The sequence below is a fragment of the Cebus imitator genome, unplaced genomic scaffold (assembly GCF_001604975.1).
Source record: "Cebus imitator isolate Cc_AM_T3 unplaced genomic scaffold, Cebus_imitator-1.0 Scaffold110, whole genome shotgun sequence".
Lineage (NCBI taxonomy): Eukaryota > Metazoa > Chordata > Mammalia > Primates > Cebidae > Cebus > Cebus imitator.
The window spans coordinates 3899666-3921826 of record NW_016107425.1 but is presented as its reverse complement, the minus strand read 5'-3'; the positions used below and the strand labels follow the sequence as shown (position 1 = coordinate 3921826).

At 37.8% G+C, this 22161-nt stretch overlaps 1 protein-coding gene across 3 annotated transcripts in view; it reads left to right on the top strand.

The window, feature by feature from the left end:
- The window catches only part of SP3 (Sp3 transcription factor), a 62550-nt gene that overhangs the window by 8259 nt on the left and 32130 nt on the right, over positions 1-22161 (top strand). For all 3 annotated transcript variants that reach the window (XM_037741906.1, XM_017538241.1, XM_017538242.2), the window contains one exon: positions 1753-3112. In XM_037741906.1, coding sequence (XP_037597834.1) covers positions 1753-3112 — 1360 coding nt within the window. The remainder of the gene's footprint in view (positions 1-1752; positions 3113-22161) is intronic.

The window sequence follows — 22161 nt, the reverse complement described above, 5'->3', positions numbered from 1 at the left end:
AACCATTTGAAGATAGGAATTGTATGTCATGGTTTACTCACATGTGTGTTTCATCTTGGTGTAGACTATGTTCAAATGTTTTAATTGAGTCATTTAACTGGTTCATTCACTGAAATATTGTATATACTTCTCAATTATGTCTTCATGAAAATTAGGTAGTGAGTTTCTTTAATTGAAGATTTTTTTTGTTTGTCATATTTGCATTAAGTTTTATGGAATGGTTTATGTTGGGAGAACTGTATATGTCTTTACTGATATTTGTAGTCATGGACTCCCATTGAGAATTTGATGAAACCCTAGATTACCTTTCTCCCTTTCAAATTGTGTTAATACTTTGTCAGAAAGTTGGCATGCTGTTTTAAAGGGCTTCCTTGAATTGAAGCCCAGTTACGGATCTTAGATTGACAGTGCGGGGCTAGATATGCTTATGTTTCCATTGTCTAATGATTTGGGGAGTTACTGAACTCACAGATAGATCTAGAAGGAAGTAGGAGAAGGATGGCTTTATTTTGATAGTAAATTATATAGGTTTTATTTCCTATGTCTTTGCCATTGGTCTTGGGGGTAGGTATGACACAGACATGATATGGTGTTTAAGGGCCTGGGTTTTAGAGTCAAGCTTAGCCTAGTTTTAAATCCTGTCTTGTCTGTTTGATAGCTATGTGATTTTGTCCCTCAGTTTTCTCAGCTGTGAAATAGGGATAATATCTGTCTCATAGGATTGTTTTAAGGAGTAAATTATATAATCCTGTAAACCTCTCTCATAGTTCTTGGCATATAAAAGCTTAAATGTTAAACATTATTGCTATTATTTTCCTAAAAAAAAAAAAAATCTACTCTTGGCATTGACATGTAGGGTTTTATTGCTTTCTGCTTTTTTACATTGGATTTTTTTCCAGTCTTGTCTAATCCATAAACTGTGGGGATGATAACTGAACGTCTTGCAGGTACAGAAGCATACAGACTTGTTGCTTTACCTACTATTCTCAGTTTGCAGGGTAAATGCAAGGCTTACACCAGAATACAAAAAATACATGCCAGGTATTCTACTGCAAACTTAGAATAGTAGGTAGAGCCACAGTGTGTATGCTGCAGCTTCTGATTCTAGAGAAGCCTTTCAAATGGGGCTGTGTGGTCATGCGGTCCCAGGGCAGTGACCTTTTCTCATTAAGTTTTTTTAAGGTCTTTATTTTTTAATAGTTGACAGAAAAAATAAAGAGTTTGATAGCTTGCTAATGGGATAGTCCTAGCCATGAGTTTACTTTAGAGTATGTTAATACATGCCACAAAGGAGTAGATTTAATTGTTTGATTTTAAGTTTATAGCAATAATAAATAATGTCTTTTCTAACTCAATGGCAATACACTATACTAATGTTTCCTTTTTATACACAAATATAACACACCTGATTCAGTCATAGCCATCTTTGCTTTTTTTTTTTTTTTTTTTTTAAACTGTACAGTGTTAGAGATCATAGACGCCGGATTAGAAGATTGGTTTGTGGTTGTGATGAACATGCTGAGAATTTTTTTTTTATTCCACTCAAATAGGATGAATTGTCTTTGCAGTAACAAAGCTGGAAGTGATAATTATTGTAGTTCATATAGTACTGTACTTACTGATTTTGAACTCTACTGTATTTTAAGATAAGTTGAATTTTCAGGTAGTAGGATTTATACCAGTTTTTTGAATGTTTTGAGAGTTGGTTTAAATATACCACAAATATATCACATTTTTGTTTTCTTCATCCAGACAGGTGATTTGGCTTCTGCACAGTTAGGAGGAGCACCAAACCGATGGGAGGTTTTGTCAGCCACACCTACAACTATAAAGGATGAAGCTGGTAATCTAGTACAGATTCCAAGTGCTACAACATCAAGTGGGCAGTATGTTCTTCCCCTTCAGAATTTGCAGAATCAACAAATATTTTCAGTTGCACCAGGATCAGATTCATCAAATGGTACAGTGTCCAATGTTCAATATCAAGTAATACCACAGATTCAGTCAACAGATGGTCAGCAGGTTCAAATAGGTTTCACAGGCTCTTCAGATAATGGGGGTATAAATCAAGAAAGCAGTCAAATTCAGATAATTCCTGGTTCTAATCAAACCTTACTTGCCTCTGGAACACCTCCTGCTAACATCCAGAATCTCATACCACAGACTGGTCAAGTCCAGGTTCAGGGAGTTGCAATTGGTGGTTCATCTTTTCCTGGTCAAACCCAAGTAGTTGCTAATGTGCCTCTTGGTCTGCCAGGAAATATTACATTTGTACCAATCAATAGTGTCGATCTAGATTCTTTGGGACTCTCGGGCAGTTCTCAGACAATGACTGCAGGCATTAATGCCGATGGACATTTGATAAACACAGGACAAGCTATGGATAGTTCAGACAATTCAGAAAGGACTGGTGAGCGGGTTTCTCCTGATATTAATGAAACTAATACCGATACAGATTTATTTGTGCCAACATCCTCTTCATCACAGTTGCCTGTTACGATAGATAGTACAGGTATATTACAACAAAACACAAATAGCTTGACTACATCTAGTGGGCAAGTTCATTCTTCAGATCTTCAGGGAAATTATATCCAGTCGCCTGTTTCTGAAGAGACACAGGCACAGAATATTCAGGTTTCTACAGCACAGCCTGTTGTACAACATCTACAACTTCAAGAGTCTCAGCAGCCAACCAGTCAAGCCCAAATTGTGCAAGGTATTACACCACAGACAATCCATGGTGTGCAAGCCAGTGGTCAAAATATATCACAACAGGCTTTGCAAAATCTTCAGTTGCAGCTGAATCCTGGAACCTTTTTAATTCAGGCACAGACAGTGACCCCTTCTGGACAGATAACTTGGCAAACGTTTCAAGTACAAGGGGTCCAGAACTTGCAGAATTTGCAAATACAGAATACTGCTGCCCAACAAATAACTTTGACGCCTGTTCAAACACTCACACTTGGTCAAGTTGCGGCAGGTGGAGCCTTCACTTCAACTCCAGTTAGTCTAAGCACTGGTCAGTTGCCAAATCTACAGACAGTTACAGTAAACTCTATAGATTCTACTGGTATACAGCTACATCCAGGAGAGAATGCTGACAGTCCTGCAGGTGAGTCTTAAGTTATGTCATACCATAAATGAGTTCAGTGATAATACATAGAGGGAAATTTTTTGCTTTAGGTGTTTATCAGCATCAGGCTCACATTAGGGGTAATGGTCAATGTTTGTATGAAAATATGTTTGTTGAAAGTAGACATGAAAGTATCTTCCAAATTGTTCTTTGAAAATTTGTAGCTTTTGAAGTTAGGGATTCATTTTTCTATCATGCCAATTACATTTGTAGTTTTTTTTTTTTTTTAAACAATTTTATATTTGTTTTGACATCTGATTGATATTATCCGTCATTATAAAATTTTTATTTGGCAGGTAGAGTGTCTTGATTGGCCTTAGTGTGATGTGAATTAAAAATTTTTTGCATTCTATTTGGTTGAGGATCAGGTTGGTATAGTGAAAACATGGTATAGGGAGTAAAGACTACTTATATGCCTTAGCCACTTGTTAGGTGTGTGATTTTGGTTATTTTTCTCTTGTAAACTCAGTTTCCTCGTTGTGTAAAATGGAGGTGTTGGACTAGGTAACTGTCTAGGTGAAGGCCACCTTCCAGACCAAAAATTCTTTGATTCTGTGATGGGAGCATTAAACTTAGCTGTGCTAGAAATAGTTATTGGTAGTATGAGTAGATATTTCAGAAGTCTACTTTTATAGTTGTATAAGAATTAAATAATAAAGTTTAAAAAGAGATAATGTCGTTTTTACCGTATCAATGTGGTCTGTCTACATAACATTTGAATGTTTTGTTGTGCACTAAATACTGAACGTAATTACTTTTAATTCTATTTTGTATTGGAATTTCTGTGGAGATTGTACTGTTAGTCTTTCACTGCGTCAGTGATTCTAAATTCTTAAATTTGGAGATTTTAACTGAACTGATTGAAATAACTCCCATCACCATTTAGAGATTACCTTTTTTCTTTTGAGAAATTTGTGATACATGCTTAGAAAATTGGAATGGTCTTAGAACCTCAGATCTGTATTTGGAAATCCTTTAATTGCATTTGAGCCTTCTGAGGCTGTGATGCTGTGGTGATTTTTGTTGTTGTTGTTTTGAGATGTAGTCTCACTCTATAGCCCAGGCTGGAGTGCAGTGGCACAATCTCAGCTCACTGCAACCTCCACATCCTGGGTTCTGGTTCAAGCAGTTCCCCTACCTCAGCCTCCCAAGTAGCTGGGATTATAGGCATGAGCCACCATGCCCAGCTAATTTTTGTATTTCTTAGTAGAGACGGGGTTTCACCATGTTGGCCAGTCTGGTCTTGAACTCCTGACCTCGTGATGTGCCCACCTCGGCCGCCCAAAGTGCTGGGATTACAGGTGTGAGCCACTGTGCCCGGCCGCTGTGATGATTGTTTTAGGGGTTGGGATTAGGATTTCTGAAGCTGGTTTAGAGCAGTAGTTTTTTTTGTTTGTTTGTTTTGAGTTAGAGTCTCTGTCACCTAGACTGAAGGGCTCACTGCAACCTCTGCCTCCTGGGTTCAAGCAGTTCTCATGCCTCAGCCTCCCGAGTAGCTGGGATTACAGGTGCACACCACTATGCCTGGCTACTTTTTTTTTTTTTTTGAGACGGAGTCTCACTCTGTCACCCAGGCTAGAGTGCAGTGTGCAATCTCGGCCTACTGCAACCTCCACCTTGTGTGTTCAAGTGATTCTCCTGCTTGAGCCTCCCAAGTAGCTGGGATTACAGATGTTCACCACTATGCCCGACTAATTTTTGCCTTTTTTTTTTTAAGTAGAGACGGAGTTTCACTGTGTTGGCCAGGTTGGTCTCAAACTCCTGACCTCAGGTGATCCGCCCATCTCAGCCTCCCAAAGTGCTGGGATTACAGGTGTGAGCCACTGCACCCTGCCAATTTTTGTATTTTTAATAGAGTTGTGCTGACACTTGCAGTGACTGCTTGTGTCTTAGCATAAATCAGGGCAGTGACAGCAAACTAATAGTGGTTGCCATATTCTTCATGACCGTGCACTTGCAGTTAAAGAAAAATCCCGGTTTCACTGAAGAATGACCTTGATGAACCAGTAAGAGTAGTTTTTACTAAATCTTGACCCTTGAGGGCTGTCTTTTTTTTTAAAAATAATGACTTTATTGGGATATAATTCGCATACCGTAATACTCTTTATACAATTCACTGGTTATAACTATGGTCATAGAGTTGTACAGCCATTATGATCTAATTTTAGAGCATTTTTATCACCCCAAAAGGAAACCCATACTCTTTAGCAGTCACTCTTCATTTCCTTCCCCTCAGCCCCTGACAACCACTACTCTACTTTCTGTTTCTTTGGATTTGCCTGTTATTTCATATCAGTGTAACTGTACAATATGTGTCCTTTGGTGTTTGGCTTCTTTCATTTAACATGATGTTTTCAAGGTTCATCTGTGTCATAGCGTGTGTTAGTACTTCATTTCTTTTTATGGCTGAATACTATTCCATTGTATGGATATACCATGTTTTATTTATCTGTTGGTGGACATTTAGGTTGTTTCCACTTTTTTGCTATTATGAATAATGCTGCTGTGAACATTTGTGTAGGTAGTATTTTGTGTGGAAATGTTTTCCTGTGGATATGTACCTAGGACTGGATTGTTGGGTTATATGGCAATTGTGTTTTAACAGTTGTGTTTTTCCAAAGAGACTATACTGTTTTGCATGTGTTGAGGGTTCCAGTTTCTCTCTAGTTCCACCAACCTTATTATTGCCCGTGTTTCTGATTACAGCCATCCTAGTGGGTATGAAGTGGTATCTTGTTATGGTTTTGGTTTGTAGTTCCTACTGCATATCTTTATAGTATTCTTTGTGATGAAATGGGAAGTATGCTTTAATAAAATATTTTTGCTGTATATCAAAATAAGAAATATCTTTAAAAACACTTTTTTTTTCCTCAGTTATGCAGTTCTGTGAATGGTAAGCAGAACTAGATGCTATTTTCATGAAATGCTGTTTTTACTTGAAAGAATGACTGATTGTGGTTTTGAGATTAATGTAGTTAAGTGACAGATACTTTATATAAAAAACAAAAAACAAACGTAAGCCTGTCATGTGAAGGAAGAAAATTTGTGCTTTCCAGTGAAAATTAGAATTTTGGAAAACTCAAATCTATTATGAGCTTGATAGATTCTTAATATTTTTCTGTTCAGATAGGTAGTGATACTAACAAAGCTTTTTTGATACTGTATTTTAATGAAATGTGCTAACTCTTGGAAGAGCTGTGTGATAGCTCAGTGAATCAGCAGTTTTCAAATGACCAACTCATATTATAAAATTATGCATGGGTAAAAGATCCATTGAAAGTGCAACATAAGACCAATAACAAGGTAGAAAGTTTACAGATAGAGTGTCAGATTCCACATTTGGACTGAACTTGAAGAAACTGACACTTGTTAAGTTTGGTGTAGTATCAAAGAAAACCCACAATAGGCTGAAAGGATATTAGGTTATTCTTGCCCTTTCCAGGTACATATCTGTGAAAGTAGATATTCTTCATATGCTTCAACCCGAGCCATGTATTGCTCTTAAGAGGTTGAATGCAGAAGCAGATTTGAGGCTTTAATGTCTTTTATTTACTCTACACATTACGGAAATTTGTGAAAGTGTAAAACATGGTTTTCTCATTAAACTTTTTTTGTTGTTTTGAAAAATGTTTTTCATAAAATGTTAATTTATGTTAATGTGTAATGGATTTATTTTTTCATGAATTAAAAAATTTAAATTTCTGTTTTGATACAGTAAATGTCAATATATACACATATACCAACCACATGGACAAAAGTTTTTTGTGAATATCAGTAATATATAAGAGTTTGGAAAGGAGTTCTGAGACTAAAAGGTTTGAGAGTTAGTAAGGTGGCAGACTACTGAAGACATGAAAGATAGTTTTTAGAAACCAGTTTTTAATGTGCGTACAGGATTAATGTTACAGAGTTCTATAGCTGTTAGAAAAAAAATCTCTAGAAACTTTGTGATTTTCGTTGGTCACGAAATTTAGTTGGTATAAAGCACTAAGTTCTTCAGTAAAGTAAGTTCTTTTCAAATGTTACCAGAATGAAAATACTATGAATTGAATACAAAATGGAATTTTACTTTATTGAATGGTAGCCAGGAAGAGTAAAATAAATACTCCAGAAAGCCATTAAATTTGAATTTTGTCCCAATTTTAAAGGAATGGGGAAATTATTTGAGAAAGTAAAAGTTAAATAAAAGCAAGTGAGAATAAAAGTGCTGTATAAGACATGGCATATTTAGTAATTAAAAACTACGAAGTTGCTGGGCGTGGTGTCTCATGCCTGTAATCCCAGCACTTTGGGAGGCCAAGGTGGGCGGATCACCTGAGATCAGGAGTTTGACACCAGCCTGACCAACATGGAGAAACCCTGTCTCTACTAAAAATACAAAAATTAGCTGGGCATGGTGGCTTATGTGTGTGATCCCAGCTACTTGGGAGGCTGAGGTAGAAGAATCGCTTGAACCCAGGAAACGGAGGTTATGGTGAGCCAAGGTCGTGCCATTGCACTCCAGCCTGGGTAACAAGAGCGAAACTTTGTCTCAAAAACAAAACAAAACGAAACAAACAAAACTAGGAAGTTTTCATTTTTGGGACATAAACTTTGTTTTGGTATACTGTCTTTTTTATTGGTAAGAAGGGAGGTACATTATGTTAAGATGCTTATATTAAGAAGCTTTTCCTCACCAGAAAATCAGAGCAAACCATTTTTATCAGTGTTATGTGTAGTATGCCCAGATGAAAATGCTGAAAACTTTGACATCCTTGGTTCTCCTAGGCTGGAGTGTAGTGGCATGATTATAACATATTGTGATCTCAAACTCCTGGCCTCAGCCAACTGAGTGGCTAGAACTTTAGGCTAGTGCCACCATGCCCAGCTAAGTTTTAAATTTTTTGTCGAGATTGCTTCTTGCTATGTTGCCCAGGTTGGTCTTGAACTCCTAGATATAAGCAGTCCTCTTGCTTTGGCCTCCCAAAGTGTTGAAATTATAGACATGAGCCACTGTGCCTAGCCTGCATTTTACTTTTGATAAGCATGACAGTATTGTAACAATTTCCCTCAATAAAGGAGAGAAAGTGCTTTTTTTTTTTTTTTAAAACCAGAGCTGTGGAATTTGCCTTTTTGTTTGTTTGTTTTTGTATGTTTAAAGCTTCCCTTTAACAAAAATGGCCTCTATTCCAGCCCGTATTAAGCAGCACGTCTGAGTTTGATCCCTTCTTTTTTGGTATACTTTTGCTACTCCTTATCCTTTAGAAGCCAGATCTCCATCTTCCTGGAAACATCAGATGCCAAGCTGAAACCCTACTCATCTTACATATTTCTGTCCATTTCTGGCCTGCTGAGAAATGCATACTGTTTTAGAAAACTTCGTGTTGTCTCATTTTTACTTTATTATTGCTGTGTATTTGAAACTGGGTGAAAGGAGGCAAAGTATGAATTTTTTTTTTTTTTTGGGGACAGAGTCTCACTCTGTCGCCCAGACTGTTGTGCAGTGGTGTGATCTCTGTTCACTGCAAGTCCCCCCCACTCGCCCCCACCCGTGTCAAGGGATTCTCCTGCTTCAGCCTCCCAAGTAGCTGGGATTGTAGGCACCTGCCACTACACCAGATAACTTTTGTATTTTTTTGTAGAAATAGGGTTTTACTGTCTTGGCCAGGCTGGTCTTGAACTCCTAACCTCGTGATCCACTTGCCTTGGCATCCCAAAGTGCTGGGACTACAGGTGTGACCCACCGTGCCCAGCCCAAAGTATGAATTTATATATCTTTCCAATGTCAAAATTTTCCCCAAATTTAAGCCAAAACTTAATTCAGTCTCAAATTTTAGTTCTCTACCAGATTTTGTTTTATCCAAATACAGTTTATCTTTCACGACTGGGCATATTTAAAATGCAGTCAGGTGTTTTAAGTTAGAAGAAGAGTTTATAGAAGTCATTTCTTCTTAAAAGCAAAAAACTTAATGTTTAGCATTCCCCATTGTTGATGAAAAACTGGATAGTTACAGGTTAACTGGTAATCATCTTTTTTTATTAGCGGAGAAAATAGAAGCCTTACAAAAGGCTGGATTTCTTAACTTTAATAAAAGTATTTATAGATTGACAGGCAAAAGAGGGATGGATCTCTTATGGGCTCCCGTTGTGTCAGGTACTGTTTAGGTGTTTTTAGATGTATTATCTCATATAATTCTTACATTAATGTATTTACTATTTTCACTGTTGGATAGGAAAGAAACTGGCCCAAGGCGTCACAGCCAGGCTTTGTTCTTTTCACTGTACTATAATGTTTTGGCAGTGTGCTCTTTAATTTACATCAGTGTTGTATTTTTCTTCCCTTTTTTTTTTGATATTTTTATTTCGGATTTTTTGTTTCTTTTTGGGGGTAAAGATACTAGCCTTCTTGAATAAAGTATTTTCTACATGGTAAGCAGAGGAAATGTCTTCTGAAACGTTTTTATTGGTGCTTCTAAGAAGGCGAAAGATAAATCCTTACTGATTTTACCTCAGGGATCACTGTCAGAACAGGTTGATTATAGAAATGCACAAATACTGCCAAGGGCCAGCCCTGTTGTTTGAAAAGTAGAGTGTATGATGGAAATGTGATCTTTTTAGAGTTAGAGAAAGAATGGAAAAAATGGGAAGACTATGATCTGTGCTGATTTAAAGTTATTGGTAGACCTCCCTTTTGCCCCTCTTGCACAACAGAAAAGGAACCAACCTAGCTGTTGCTTTATGTAGACTTTAAAGTTGTCTTATCAAAAATAACCCGAGGATGGTTTATTTAGGTATAATACCACTTAGCTTGGTTATGCCTGAGCTCCTCTAAATTTGTGAATCACATGTGTATTGCATGCTATGGTCTTTAAATTTTAGAAATTAAGATTTTTATTTTAAAGCTTGGGGAAAACCTATCTATATTCTGATTTTCCAACAATGTTTTCTTGGTTTATTTTGATTTTTCTTAAAATTATGTATTATAATTGTGTATTTTCTGTACTTAAAGTGGCTTTACCTGTTCACAAAAGCAATACATGCTTGATATGGAAAACAAAAACATGGAAATATATATATATATTTTTAAATAAAGACAAATGTGGTGGCAAAAACATGGAAATATTTAATGTAGAAAGTGAAATTTTCTCTCATCTCACGAATAAGACAGTATCATATACATTTTAAAATATTGTTATAATTATACTGCATATATACTTTAAAAAGTATTGCTTAATTTTTAATTTTATTTAAGGAGGCTGAAAATAGAATAGTTCCCCCTCCCCCATCAGTGTGGGATAGTGTGAAAACCCCCAGGGTTGCCTGAAACCTCAGGGAGTGTCAAACCCTATATGCACTATGATTTTTACTATACGATATTGTTTGGGTAGCGTGTATAGTGGACAGGCCGGACAAAGGAATGGTTCACTTCCCTTGCGGGATGGAATGAGACAGCATGAGATTTCTTAGTGCAAAGAATGGCATGTAATTTAAAACTTACAAATTGTTTATTTCTGGAATTTTTAATTTCATATTTTCAGACTGTGATTGACTCTGGGTAACTGAAACCATTGTGGAAAACAAAACCTTGGATAAGGATATAAGGATCTCCTGTGCTTGCTAAGTATTTGATGGTCAGGAATTAACATCCTATTTAATTAGGTATTAATATAATTAAAAGTGTACCCCACATGCAGAAAAGCCCAGAGTTAGATTCACTCCTGAAAACTAAAACGTGGAGTAGGGCTCTTTTTTTGTTAAAGGGGAGCTGCAAGAAGCTGTTGCTGTTTGTTACCCTGAGGTATAGCTTAAATGAAGATTTACGGAGATGGGAAGATGCAGGGAAATAGGAGGACATCAGCACAGTCTATGATCACCACATCTGAACCAGCCTGAACCATTGAACTGTTAGCTGAGTGTTTTGTGATATAGCCAGTATTACTCCTTGTAAGAGTTATATTTGAGTTCTGGGGCTTGCAGAAATGCCAGACCCAGAATTGTAATACAGAGAAAGAAAAAATTATACTCAAAATGAGCCTGAAAACCTAAATTCCAAAATACACGAAGGCAAAATCTGTGAAAGATAGCTGATAAAATCAACAGTTAGGAGATGAATTCATGTCAGATTAAAGAAAGAAAATAAAACATTCTGTTAAATGCTTTAAAAATCAGTATGCTTGTAATTGTCAGTGAAATAAAAGAAGCAATAGCATTTATAGAAAAGAAGTGAAACCAAAAAGTGGTTATGAAAATACAGTCAAATCCTGGATACAAAAAACACATTTCATTGATTCTAAGACACATTTCTGAAATCAGGGTGCATCTTGCAATTCAGGGCATGTCAGTGTTTACTCTCTCTCTCTCTGGTAGTGCTTTCTCTTAGATGAAATAAAAAGTTTTTCGGGGAGAAAAAAGACAACCTTTAGAATGGATTGAGCAAATAGTAGTATACTGAGGAATTTACCCAGAATACCACACAGAGATAATGAATGAGCAGTGAAGGGACATAGAGGATAGATTGAGAGCTACCAGTGTAGAAATTTCAGAAAGAAAAAAAAATAGAGTGAATGGCAAGAGAAGCAATGTTTGATGAAATAATGGCTAAGAATTTTCTTGTGTTGAAGAAATGCAGTCTGCAGATCAAAGTTTTATTTCAAGTATGTAGATGAGTAGAAATAAATCCATCACTGACTTAAAATCACAGAGACATTGCAGAGATGTTGCATTAACATCTTAAGTGTTAACAGAGAGAAGACAGATTACTTACAAGGACTGATAGATAGCCTAGTCAGGCATGGTGGCTCATGCCTGTAATCTCACCACCTTAGGAGGCCAAGGCAAGAGGATCACTTGAGCCCAGCAGTTAGAGACCAGCAACATAGTAAGACCCCTGTCTACCTTAACAAAAAAACAAAAAAAAAGCCAGGCATGGTGATACACAGCTGTGGTCGCAGTTACTGGGGAGGCTAAGTTGGGAGGATTGCTTGAGTCTGGCAGGTTGAGGCTGCAGTGAACTGTGATTGTGCCATTGCAACCCACACTGGTGACAGAGCAAGGCCCTGTCTTAATTTAAAAAAGAAAAAAAAAAAGCAGAACTTTCTTTTTGGCCATACAGATGTGAGAAGATCATGGAGTAATGTCTTCAGAGTGCTGAGATAAAATAACCAGCAGCCCAGAATTCAGTGTGCAATTAAACAACTACTCAAGATTTAGAGTTCAGTGAAGATACTTAAAATATTATTTAAAGACCTTTATTGAACTGACTATGGAAGGATTAAGTAGGAGAAATGGATCCTGAGGAAATGAGTTGGAAATGAGGAAATAACAGTAATTATAGAAATGGGTTTAAAAAAATCGATAATTTGAATCCCAATGTGGTGGTGCATGCCTCTAGTCCCAGCTGCTCAGGAGGCTGAGATAGGATTGCTTGAGGCCAGGAGTTCAAGACTAGCTTGCGCAAGACAGTGAGACCCCCATCTCTTAAAAAAAAAAAATAATTGATAATATTGGTTACTTAAAAATATAGAAAATTTCAAAAGTATACAAAAACGATATATAATGAACCTTCCATGTACCGCCTTCCCAGCTTTATCAGTTATGAGCACCCTGCTATTGTTTCTTTTATTTCCACCATTTAAGTTTTATTTTTGCTGGGTTGTTTAATTAATTAATTAATTAATTTTGAGGCCATGTCTTGCTCTGTCGCCCAGGCTGGAGTGCAGTGGTGTGATCTTGGCTCATTGCAACCTCCACCTCCTGGATTTAAGTGATTCTCCTGCCTCAGGCTCTTGAGTTAGCTGGGGATTACAGGTGCCTGCCATCACGCCTGGCTAATTTTTGTATTTTTTAGTAGAGATGGGATTTCACCATGTTGGCCAGGCTGGTCTTGAGCTCCTGACCTGAAATGATCCTCCTGCGTCAGCCTCCTAAAGTGCTGGGATTAAGGCGTGAGCCATTGTGCCTGGCCTTTGCTGGGTTATTTTAAAGCAAATCTGACATTGTATAATATTACCCCAAAATACTAATGGAGTGATTCTCAGTGTGTGGTCTGAGACCCCTGGGGGTCTCCTATTGTCCCTGCGATCCTTTAATGGGAGCCTGTGAAGTCAAAGCTATTTTCATAATATTAAGATGTTATTTACCCCTTTAACCTCACAAACAGCGTACAGTGGAGTTTTTATTATGGAAGCTGAACATTTTTGCATGTTTGTTGGCTATTTGTGTTTCTTTGTTAAATTGCCTTTGTTTTTTGCTTATTTTCCCCCACTAGTATAGCATACTCTTGTATATTGTATACATTAAGATTTGTAAAACATCTTTATAAGTCCGGGATATTAATCTTTTGTTATACTCTACAAATACTTTCATCATCTTTTTGCCTTCAAGTTTCGTCATGTTGAGTTGAGGTACACATAAGTTTTTAGTAGACTTTTTTTAAAGTATTATAATTTAAAAACTTTGAGGTATAGTTTTTGAATTTAGTTTGTATTGATTTGTAAGTCGTCTAATGCAGTGGGGACATGTCATGTAGAAGAAATTGTGAATTTTAAATTATACTTTATTTGACTAGAATATCTAAAATGCATTGTGTGACCTTTAAAATAAAGTAATTTTAAATATATGGTTTTGGTCACACTTTGGTTTCTTAGTATTCTTTGGAAAAAAATAGTGTTCATAGTTACATGAAATCCATCCTTGAGACTTTCCATCAATCTGAAGTGTATTTAACATTAGTAAATATTGTAACCATTCACTTGCTCTGATATAGCTATGTGATTTAAACCATAGACTCTTAGCTCACATAATTCATCTTACTAAATGCACCTTGAACAAATGACTGCTCAGTGTTTGTTTTTTATAGGGACAAGGTTTCACCATGTTGGTCAGGCTGGTCTCAATCCCCTAGCTTCAAGTGATCCAGCTGCCTTGGCTTCCCAAAGTGCTGGGATTATAGGCATGAGCTGTGTCCAGCCATTGGTGGTTTTTTTAAAAAAAATACTTTTCTCTTTAATTTGTGTTCTGGACTAGTATATTCAGTTTATAATTAACCAAAGTTATCCCATAATGTAGTCAGTAACAATAATGCAAATAAGGATTCTGGACGAACAGAATAGAATGGAAATCACCTGATGTGTACTCTTCGTTAGAGTGCTTTCTTTGATACATTTTTAAAATAATACCATATTACTTTTAATCTAAGAGAAGAACTTTATTACAGCTTGTTCTCTAAACTGCCTCATCATTTGAGTGCTTCTTGGGGATAATTTTTGTATTCAGCTTTATTTATTTATTTAGAGACAGAGTCTAGCTCTGTCACCCAGGTTGGAGTGCAGTGGTGCAGTTTTGGTTCACTGCAAACCTCCAGCTCCCAGGCTCAAGCAGTCCTCCTGAGTTAGCTGGGACTACAGGCCTGTGCCACCACGCCCAGCTAATCTTTTGTATTTTTTGTAGAGATGGAGTTTTGCCATGTTGCTCAGGGTGGCCTCAAACTCCTAAGCTCAAGCGATCTGCCTACCTTGGCCTCCCAAAGTGTTGGGATTATAGACATGAGCCACCATGCCTGGCCTTCAGCATTATTTTATGAGGGTACTTAACATGTGACACTATTTTCATAAATCTCACAAATTCTCCTCTGATGAATAGGGCCATCATTCTGCCAGCAACCTAGGTTAGTCAGTTGTTGATTCAGCGGACAAATGTTTGAGGGTGTAGAAAACATGCTGCATAATGATGTTTCAGTCAACAACAAACACATAACAGTGGTGGTCCCATAAGATGTAAGTATTTTTATTTTATTTTATTTTATGTGTGTATATATATATATATGTACAGAGAGAGAGAGAGAGAGAGAGAGAGGGAGGGAGGGAGAGAGAAAGAGAGAGAGAGGGAGAGAGAGAGAGAGAGACTGTTAAATTCTGGAGTGCAGTGGTGTCATCCCAGCTCTCTCACTGCAGTCTGGATACTCCTTGGCTCGAGATTCTTCCACCTCAGCCTCCAGAGTACCTGGGACCACAGACACGTGCCATTGTGCCCAGATGATAATGATGATGATGATGATTTTTTAAGAGACAGGGTTTCACCACGTTGGTCAGGCTGCTCCCAACCTCAGGTGATCCACCTGCCTCAGCCTCCCAAAATGCTGGGATTACAGGCGTGAGCCACAGCGCCTGGCAGATGTAAGTCTTTATTTTTATGATTCATTTTCTGTTACGTTTAAGCAGATATGTACCATTATGTTTACAGTTGCCTTTAGTATTCAGTACAGTAACTTGCTATACATGTTCTTAGTCTGTGAGCAATAGACTATATATATAGCCAAAGTGTGTAGTAGACTACACCATCTACATTTGTGTAAGTAGACTGTACGATGTTTGCACATTGATGAAATCATCTAATGATGCATTTCTCAGAATGTATCCCATTAAGTGACAAATGATTGTTTACTACGATATTTTAGGTAATGTTCTTTGAAGCAGTGAAAAGACAAAGTTTCTACTCCCTTGAATCTTGTATTCTAGTGGGTGAAGGCAAATAAGCAAATACAATAATTTAAAATAATTAGTGTTACGAAGAAAATAAAGCAGGGCTGGGAGCAGTGGTTCATGCCTCTAATACCAGCATTTTGGGAGTCTGAGGTGGGAGGATTGCTTGAACTCAGGCGTTCGAGACCCGCCTGGGCAACATAGCGGGACTCCCCTCCCCCATCTCATAAAAAAATAAAAATTTAAAAAAGGAAGCAGATTTATGGAATAATCATGGAGTATGGTGGGTTTTTTTTAAAATATTATGGTTAGGAAATTCCTCCTTATAAGAAAATGAAATGAAACCACAGGTCTGAACGCTGATAAAGGAGCCTGTCAAATTCACATCTGGTGGAAAGGGTCTTTCAGGAAGAGGGAATGATGAGCAAGGTGGCTGGAATTTAGTGACTGAGGAGTGTTGGAAAATAAGATTGGAATCAGCCAGGGGCCAGATAATATAAACCATGGTAGGGAACTTGGATTTATTTCATGTCTCATAGGAAAACATTGGAGGTTTTAAGTAGGGAACTTACATAATTTATGTATTTAAAAGATTACACTAGTAGGTCTCTGCCTCAGAGCAAGCATAAGGCTGATGGAGCAATAGAGTCATCCCTCAGTATGCACTGGGGATTGGTTCTAGGATGCCCCCTTCCCCTAGAATATCAAAATCCCCAGATACTTTAGTCTCTTGTAGTATTTGCATATAACTTACGCATATCCTCCCATAAGCTTTAAATTATCTCTAGGTTGCTTGTAATATATAATGTAAATGCTATGTAAATAGTTGTACTATATTTTAAATTTTGTTTTTTTATACTATTTTTGTGTTTTTTAAAAAACATTTTTGATTTGCAGTTGCTTGGATCCACAGATACAGAACCCGTGGAGGGCTGACTGTACAAGCAAAAGACAATAGTTCGGCTAGGTTAGTAATGAGGAAATCTGGGGAAGGGTGGAGTAAAATACGCAACAAGTCTGTTATGGCTTTGTTAAATGTGAAATGACTGTCAGATCTATAAGTGGATGGATCCAGTAAATGTGAAATATCAGAATCTAGTGATCAGGTTGGGCTAGATGTAGAATTTAGGGTGTCATTAATGTATACAGATGTGACCAGATGAAATCATTCAGGTCATAGTTTCTTTTCCAGTAGCCCACACTGGAGTGCAGTGGGATGATCTTGGCTCACTGTAACCTCTGTCTCCTAGATTCATGTGTTTCTCCTGCCTCAGTCTCCTAAGTAGCTGGGATTACAGGCGTGGGCCACCACACCCAGCTAATCTTTTTGTGTTTTTCGTAGTAGAGATGGAGTTTCGCCATATTGACCAGGCTTGTCTTGAACTTCAGACCTCAGGTGATCTGCCTGCCTTGGCCTCCCAAAGTGCTGGGATCCCAGGTGTGAGCCACCGTGCCTGGCCCCAACTTCTGACTACATTGTAGAATCTCACAGGGAACTTTCTAGAAATGCCAACAACTTGTGTTCATCCTCCTCCCAATTCTAGTTTAATTGCTCTGTATGAAGCCAGGAAACTTGTGTTGTAAAAGTCCCAAAGTGATTTTGAAGTGCAGCTGGTTTAAGAATTTCAAACTTAGTAGGGAAAGAATGTATATAGAGAAGAGCTTGGGAAATCATGTTCTGAGCCTCAAGTGATTTCTCTAGACTTTTTAAATGCAGGATCTGGCACAGAGTCAAATGTAACCCACCAGGCATCTGAGGAGGTAAGACACCATGAATGAGAACCAGCAGAAACAATGGAAATAAGACCAGTTACTGTGGTCTAGAGAATACAGGCCAAACTTGAATCAAGTTTTAACAGAGTTGGAGATGAAAACAGAAATGACACTGCAGATTGTAAAAGAACCAAACAGAAATTCAGGTACTGAAACTTAAGTATCCAAAATTGAGGGATAACCTTAGGAATGAGTCCTAGGACATTCCCAACATTTAGAGGGTGAGAAGTAGAGGAGGATCCAGCAAAGGAAACAGAATTAGCTTCCGTGAAAGCCAAGTATATTTTGGAAGCCAAGGGGGTACATTACTTAAGAAAGGAGAGAGTGCTTATCCTTTTCTTTTTTTTTTGAGAAAGGGTCTCACTGTCACTCAGGCTGGAGTGCAGTGGCAGTTCACTGCCTTGACCTTCCAGGCTCAGGTAATCTTCCTACCATACCTTCCCAAGTAGCTGGGACTGCAGGTGTGTGCTGCCATGTCTGGCTAATTTTTTTTTGTAATTTTTAGTAGAGACGAGGTTTTGCCAGGTTGACTAGGCTGGTCTCGAACTCTTGGGCTTGAGTGATCCACCTGCCTTAACCTCCCAAAGGGCTGGGAATACAGGCGTGAGCCACCCCACCTAGCATTATCTTTTCACATATTGTGGAGGATACATGAGGTGAGAGAGAATGGGATATTGTATTTAGCAAGATAGTGATTGTTGATGACTTTTAACAAGTGGTTTCATTGACGTGCTCTGGAGAAAAGCATGAGTAGAATGATTTAAAAGGAGGAGGGGATTTGGTGAGAGTAATTACAGACAAGGTTTTTTTGTTCTTGTTTTTGTGTGGGTTTTTTTCCCCTGTTGTAAGCAGTGTTGAAATAGATGGTAGCTCGAGGTGCACCTAGTTGAGGGGGGTGGTTTTCTAAGAATTTTGCCACGAATTAATGATACAGGAGAGAAAGTATGATAGAGGATGACAGAGGGATGTTTTAGGAAAACAAGATGAAATACAGGACACAGGTTTAAGCGTTGGACACAGGAGTGGGGGTCATTATGTTATAACAGAGAAAGGGCATCGGATAGACCTTTAGAGATACAGATATGTTGATGGGAAGATAAGGTAATTCTTGTCGGGTTGTTCCTTATTTCCTTTCGTGATAAGAAAGAAGCTAAGGTGGGTGAGAGGGGCAGGAATTAGGAAGTTTGAGAAGGAAGAAGGTATGAAGTGATCATCTGAGATAATCGGAAAGTGAAATGTGAAATGTAGAATTGCATCAGTACTGGGTGCCTGCTTGAATAATGAGCACAGTTGTGTTTTTTTCTCCAGCTACCTTTAGCTGCTGGGGAACACATGCAAAGTTCTGTTTCCTGGAGGAAAGTTCCAAGTCCTTTTCATTCTATTTCTGCCATATTTTTGTGATCTGTTCTTTTTTTTCATTCTCAGTTTGTTAGTTTGGGTCTTACTGGACTCCTAAGGGTCCTGAACCCCCGAGTACCAAGACCACACTGTAAGAAGTAAGCAGCCGGCAGCAGCAGCATTAGATTTTCATAGGAGCCTGAGCCCTTATTGCGAACTGCGCATGCTGGGGATCTAAGTTGCAAAGCTCCTTTTGAAAATCTAATGCTTGATGATCTGAGGTGGAACAGTTGCATCCTAAAACCATCTCCCCTGTCTGTGGTAAAATTGTCTTCCATGAAACTGGTCCCTGGTGCCAAAAAGGTTGGGAACCACTGACCTAGACTATTGTTAAGACAACTAATCTAGGCTGAGTGTGGTGGCATAATCCCAGCACTTAGGGAGGCTGAGGCTGGGAGGATTGCTTGAAGCTAGGAATTTGAAACCAGTCTGGGCAACCAAACAAGACCCCACCTCCACCAAAAAAAACCAAAAAAATTAGCCTTGCGCAGTAGCATTTGCCTGTAGTCCTATTTGCTCAGAGAGGCTGAGGCGGGAGGATTGCTTGAACCCAGGAGGGTCAGGGCTGCAGTGAGCTATGATTGAGTCATTGCATCATTGCCTCCCAGCCTGTGTGACTCTCTCTCTTAAAAAACAAATTTATTTTCCATACCTCCAATCTTTCCTCCTTTCTGGTGCATTAACAAACATTTATATTTTTTTCAATTTTTAAATTTTTTATCTTTTTAATTCTTCCCCCAAAATCAGATGTCACTTTTTTTCCTTTTTCTTTTTTTTTTTTGAGATGGAATCTCGTTCTGTTGCTCAGGCTAGAGTCCAGTGGTGTGATCTTGGTTCATTGCAACCTCCGCCTCCCAGGTTCAAGCTATCCCCCTGTCTCAGCCTCCTGAGTAGCTGGGACTACAGGCCTGCACCACCACACTCGGCTAAATGTTTTGTATTTTTAGTAGAGACGATGTTTCATTCACCATGTTGGCCAGGCTGGTCTCAAACTCCTGACCTCAGGTGATCTACCTGTCTCGCCTCCCAAAGTGCTGGGGTTACAGGTGTGAGCCACTGTGCCTGGCCAGATGTCACAAAAATTTTTAATCTTATTTCAAACAATGCTGCAGTGGCTATCCTTATACAAGTGTATTATTTCTTTTGTTAAAGTATGCATATCTGAAGCATTTACATCTAAAGGAAAATCTCAAAGTTGGAGAATATGTGCATTTTTGATTTTGGAAGATACTAGAAACTGTTCCAATGCATCCTTTTTATATCACTAATTTTCCCTAAACACAGATCATTTTGTTGCTTTCTGTAAAGCCTTTACTGGCTCTTCTGTTACCTTTAAATTGAGGTCTGTTGAGTTTACAAATACTTAGAAGTCCTGCTCTGCATGCCAGATACTGGAGATAAAAAGATGAATATGATACTTATTGCACTAAAGGTTCTCATAATCTAACATGTTTGGCTATGATTTCTCAACCTCTGCACTGTTGATATTTTGGGTCTCATGATTCTTTGTTGTGGGGCTGTCCTCTACATTGTAGGATGTTGAGCAGCATTCCTGACTTACCCATTAGACGCTGGTAGCACCCTGCACCCACTGCAGTTGTGACAGAAAGAATGGCTTCACACATCGCCAGATGTTCCCTGGACAGGTTTTTATCCCCCCAAGAATCATTGGGTTAGACAGACATGCACATGATTCTAGTATAATGTGATAAATGGTATATTTAACATTGAACCCCACAGCACTTTAGTAACAGAGAGGAATAGTGGAGTAACCCTCAGGTTGACATCTTTCAAGCACTTTAGTAACAGAGAGGAATAGTGGAGTAACCTTCAGGTTGACATCTTTCAAGACTTAGCTCAGATACTAACCTCATCCTGGAGTCCTACCTGCTTCCTTGCCACTTTTGAATTACTGCTTGCTAGCACTTGTTTACAGAATAAACTTAGATTTGTGTGGTAATGTATGATATAAAATTCACCTGTTTGCTTTTTAAATAATTAACTTTGTTCAGATACGTTGGTTGTATTCTGTTTGTTTCATACCACTACCAACTCTGTAATTGTGCTAAATTTATAGGTTTTTAAAAACTCTTGACATTCAGAATTACGTTTTAGAAGCCGACATATAGGCCTGTTGGGGAGAAACGAAGAGAAGCAAAAGGAATATTAGGTTTAGTCTTACCTGCGTATGAGATAATTTAGAAGAATTAAATGACCTGCAGATTTTGTGTATTTTTATTCTAAGAATAACATGAGAGATTTTTAAAATGTAAGTTCTTTATCTTTGAGCAGTACATAATGAAATATATGTGGATGAAATGTTGTATCTGGGATTTGTTTCAAAATGAGGCAGTTTGGGTTATAGATGAAATAGAATTGTCCTAGAGTTTGTTGAAGTTGGGTGATGGGTACATGGGAGTTTCTTATACTTTCCTACTTTGGTATATTTGGAGATTTTCTAGAATAAAAGGCTTTTGAAACTCTGAGTTTTAGCCTCATGTTTTTAATGAGTAGAAATTTTGGATTAAAAATACTTTAAAATTTCTTTTTAAAAATTTTGTTCTCAGACTTTAGTGAGCATCAGAAGGATTATTTACAATTTTTAAAAGAAATTTAACATAAAGTAAGATTGGACTTTAATTTTTGTTCCAAAAACTCCCGTGATGTTTTTGTTAGTAAGTTTTGTTCATAGTAACAGCGTGGGCAGGGTTTGAATACTTCTTTGATTCACAAGTGAAAGAGGATTTTATGGTTCTGTGAAAGCCTTGAAGGTGAATTTTTGACTGTTTAGGCTATTTCCCTGCATTATCTCTGGTGTTATGAAGAAAGTAGTTGATAAATTTCAGGGAACAGCCAGTCACATTAAACTGCAGTGGAAGTATTCCTGGTTTTTCTTGCGTATGAAGGGGAAAGTCAGATATATTTTTAATAAATGCCTTTGGTGCGTTCATTTGGTAGCCTTGTTTGGGCACAGGAATAATAAAGGCTCAAGAACTTGAGAGAAAAGAGCAGGTGAACAAGTTTCTTAGAGTGGAACTGTTTTTAGCCAAATATGTACTTTTTTTTTGTATTGTGTGGCCTGTAAAAGAAGTATGTACATGCTCATTTTCTCAAGAAGCTTACAGATTTATTGAGGTATTTAAGATAGATACATGGAGCAATAAGATATTAAGATAGAATAAGAAATTAAGATAGATACATCAATAAGATACATAAACAATATGAATCAGTGTATAGTCTGCAATATAAATCAATGTAATAAATCACTAAATTGTATGATACAGTTAACTCTGCAGAAGTTCAGAGGAATAGAAGATCGAAGAGGGCTCCAGGAGACCTAACATAGAGAAGAGAGAATTTAAATAGAGAATCTAGATTTGTATAGGTAGAGAGATGAGA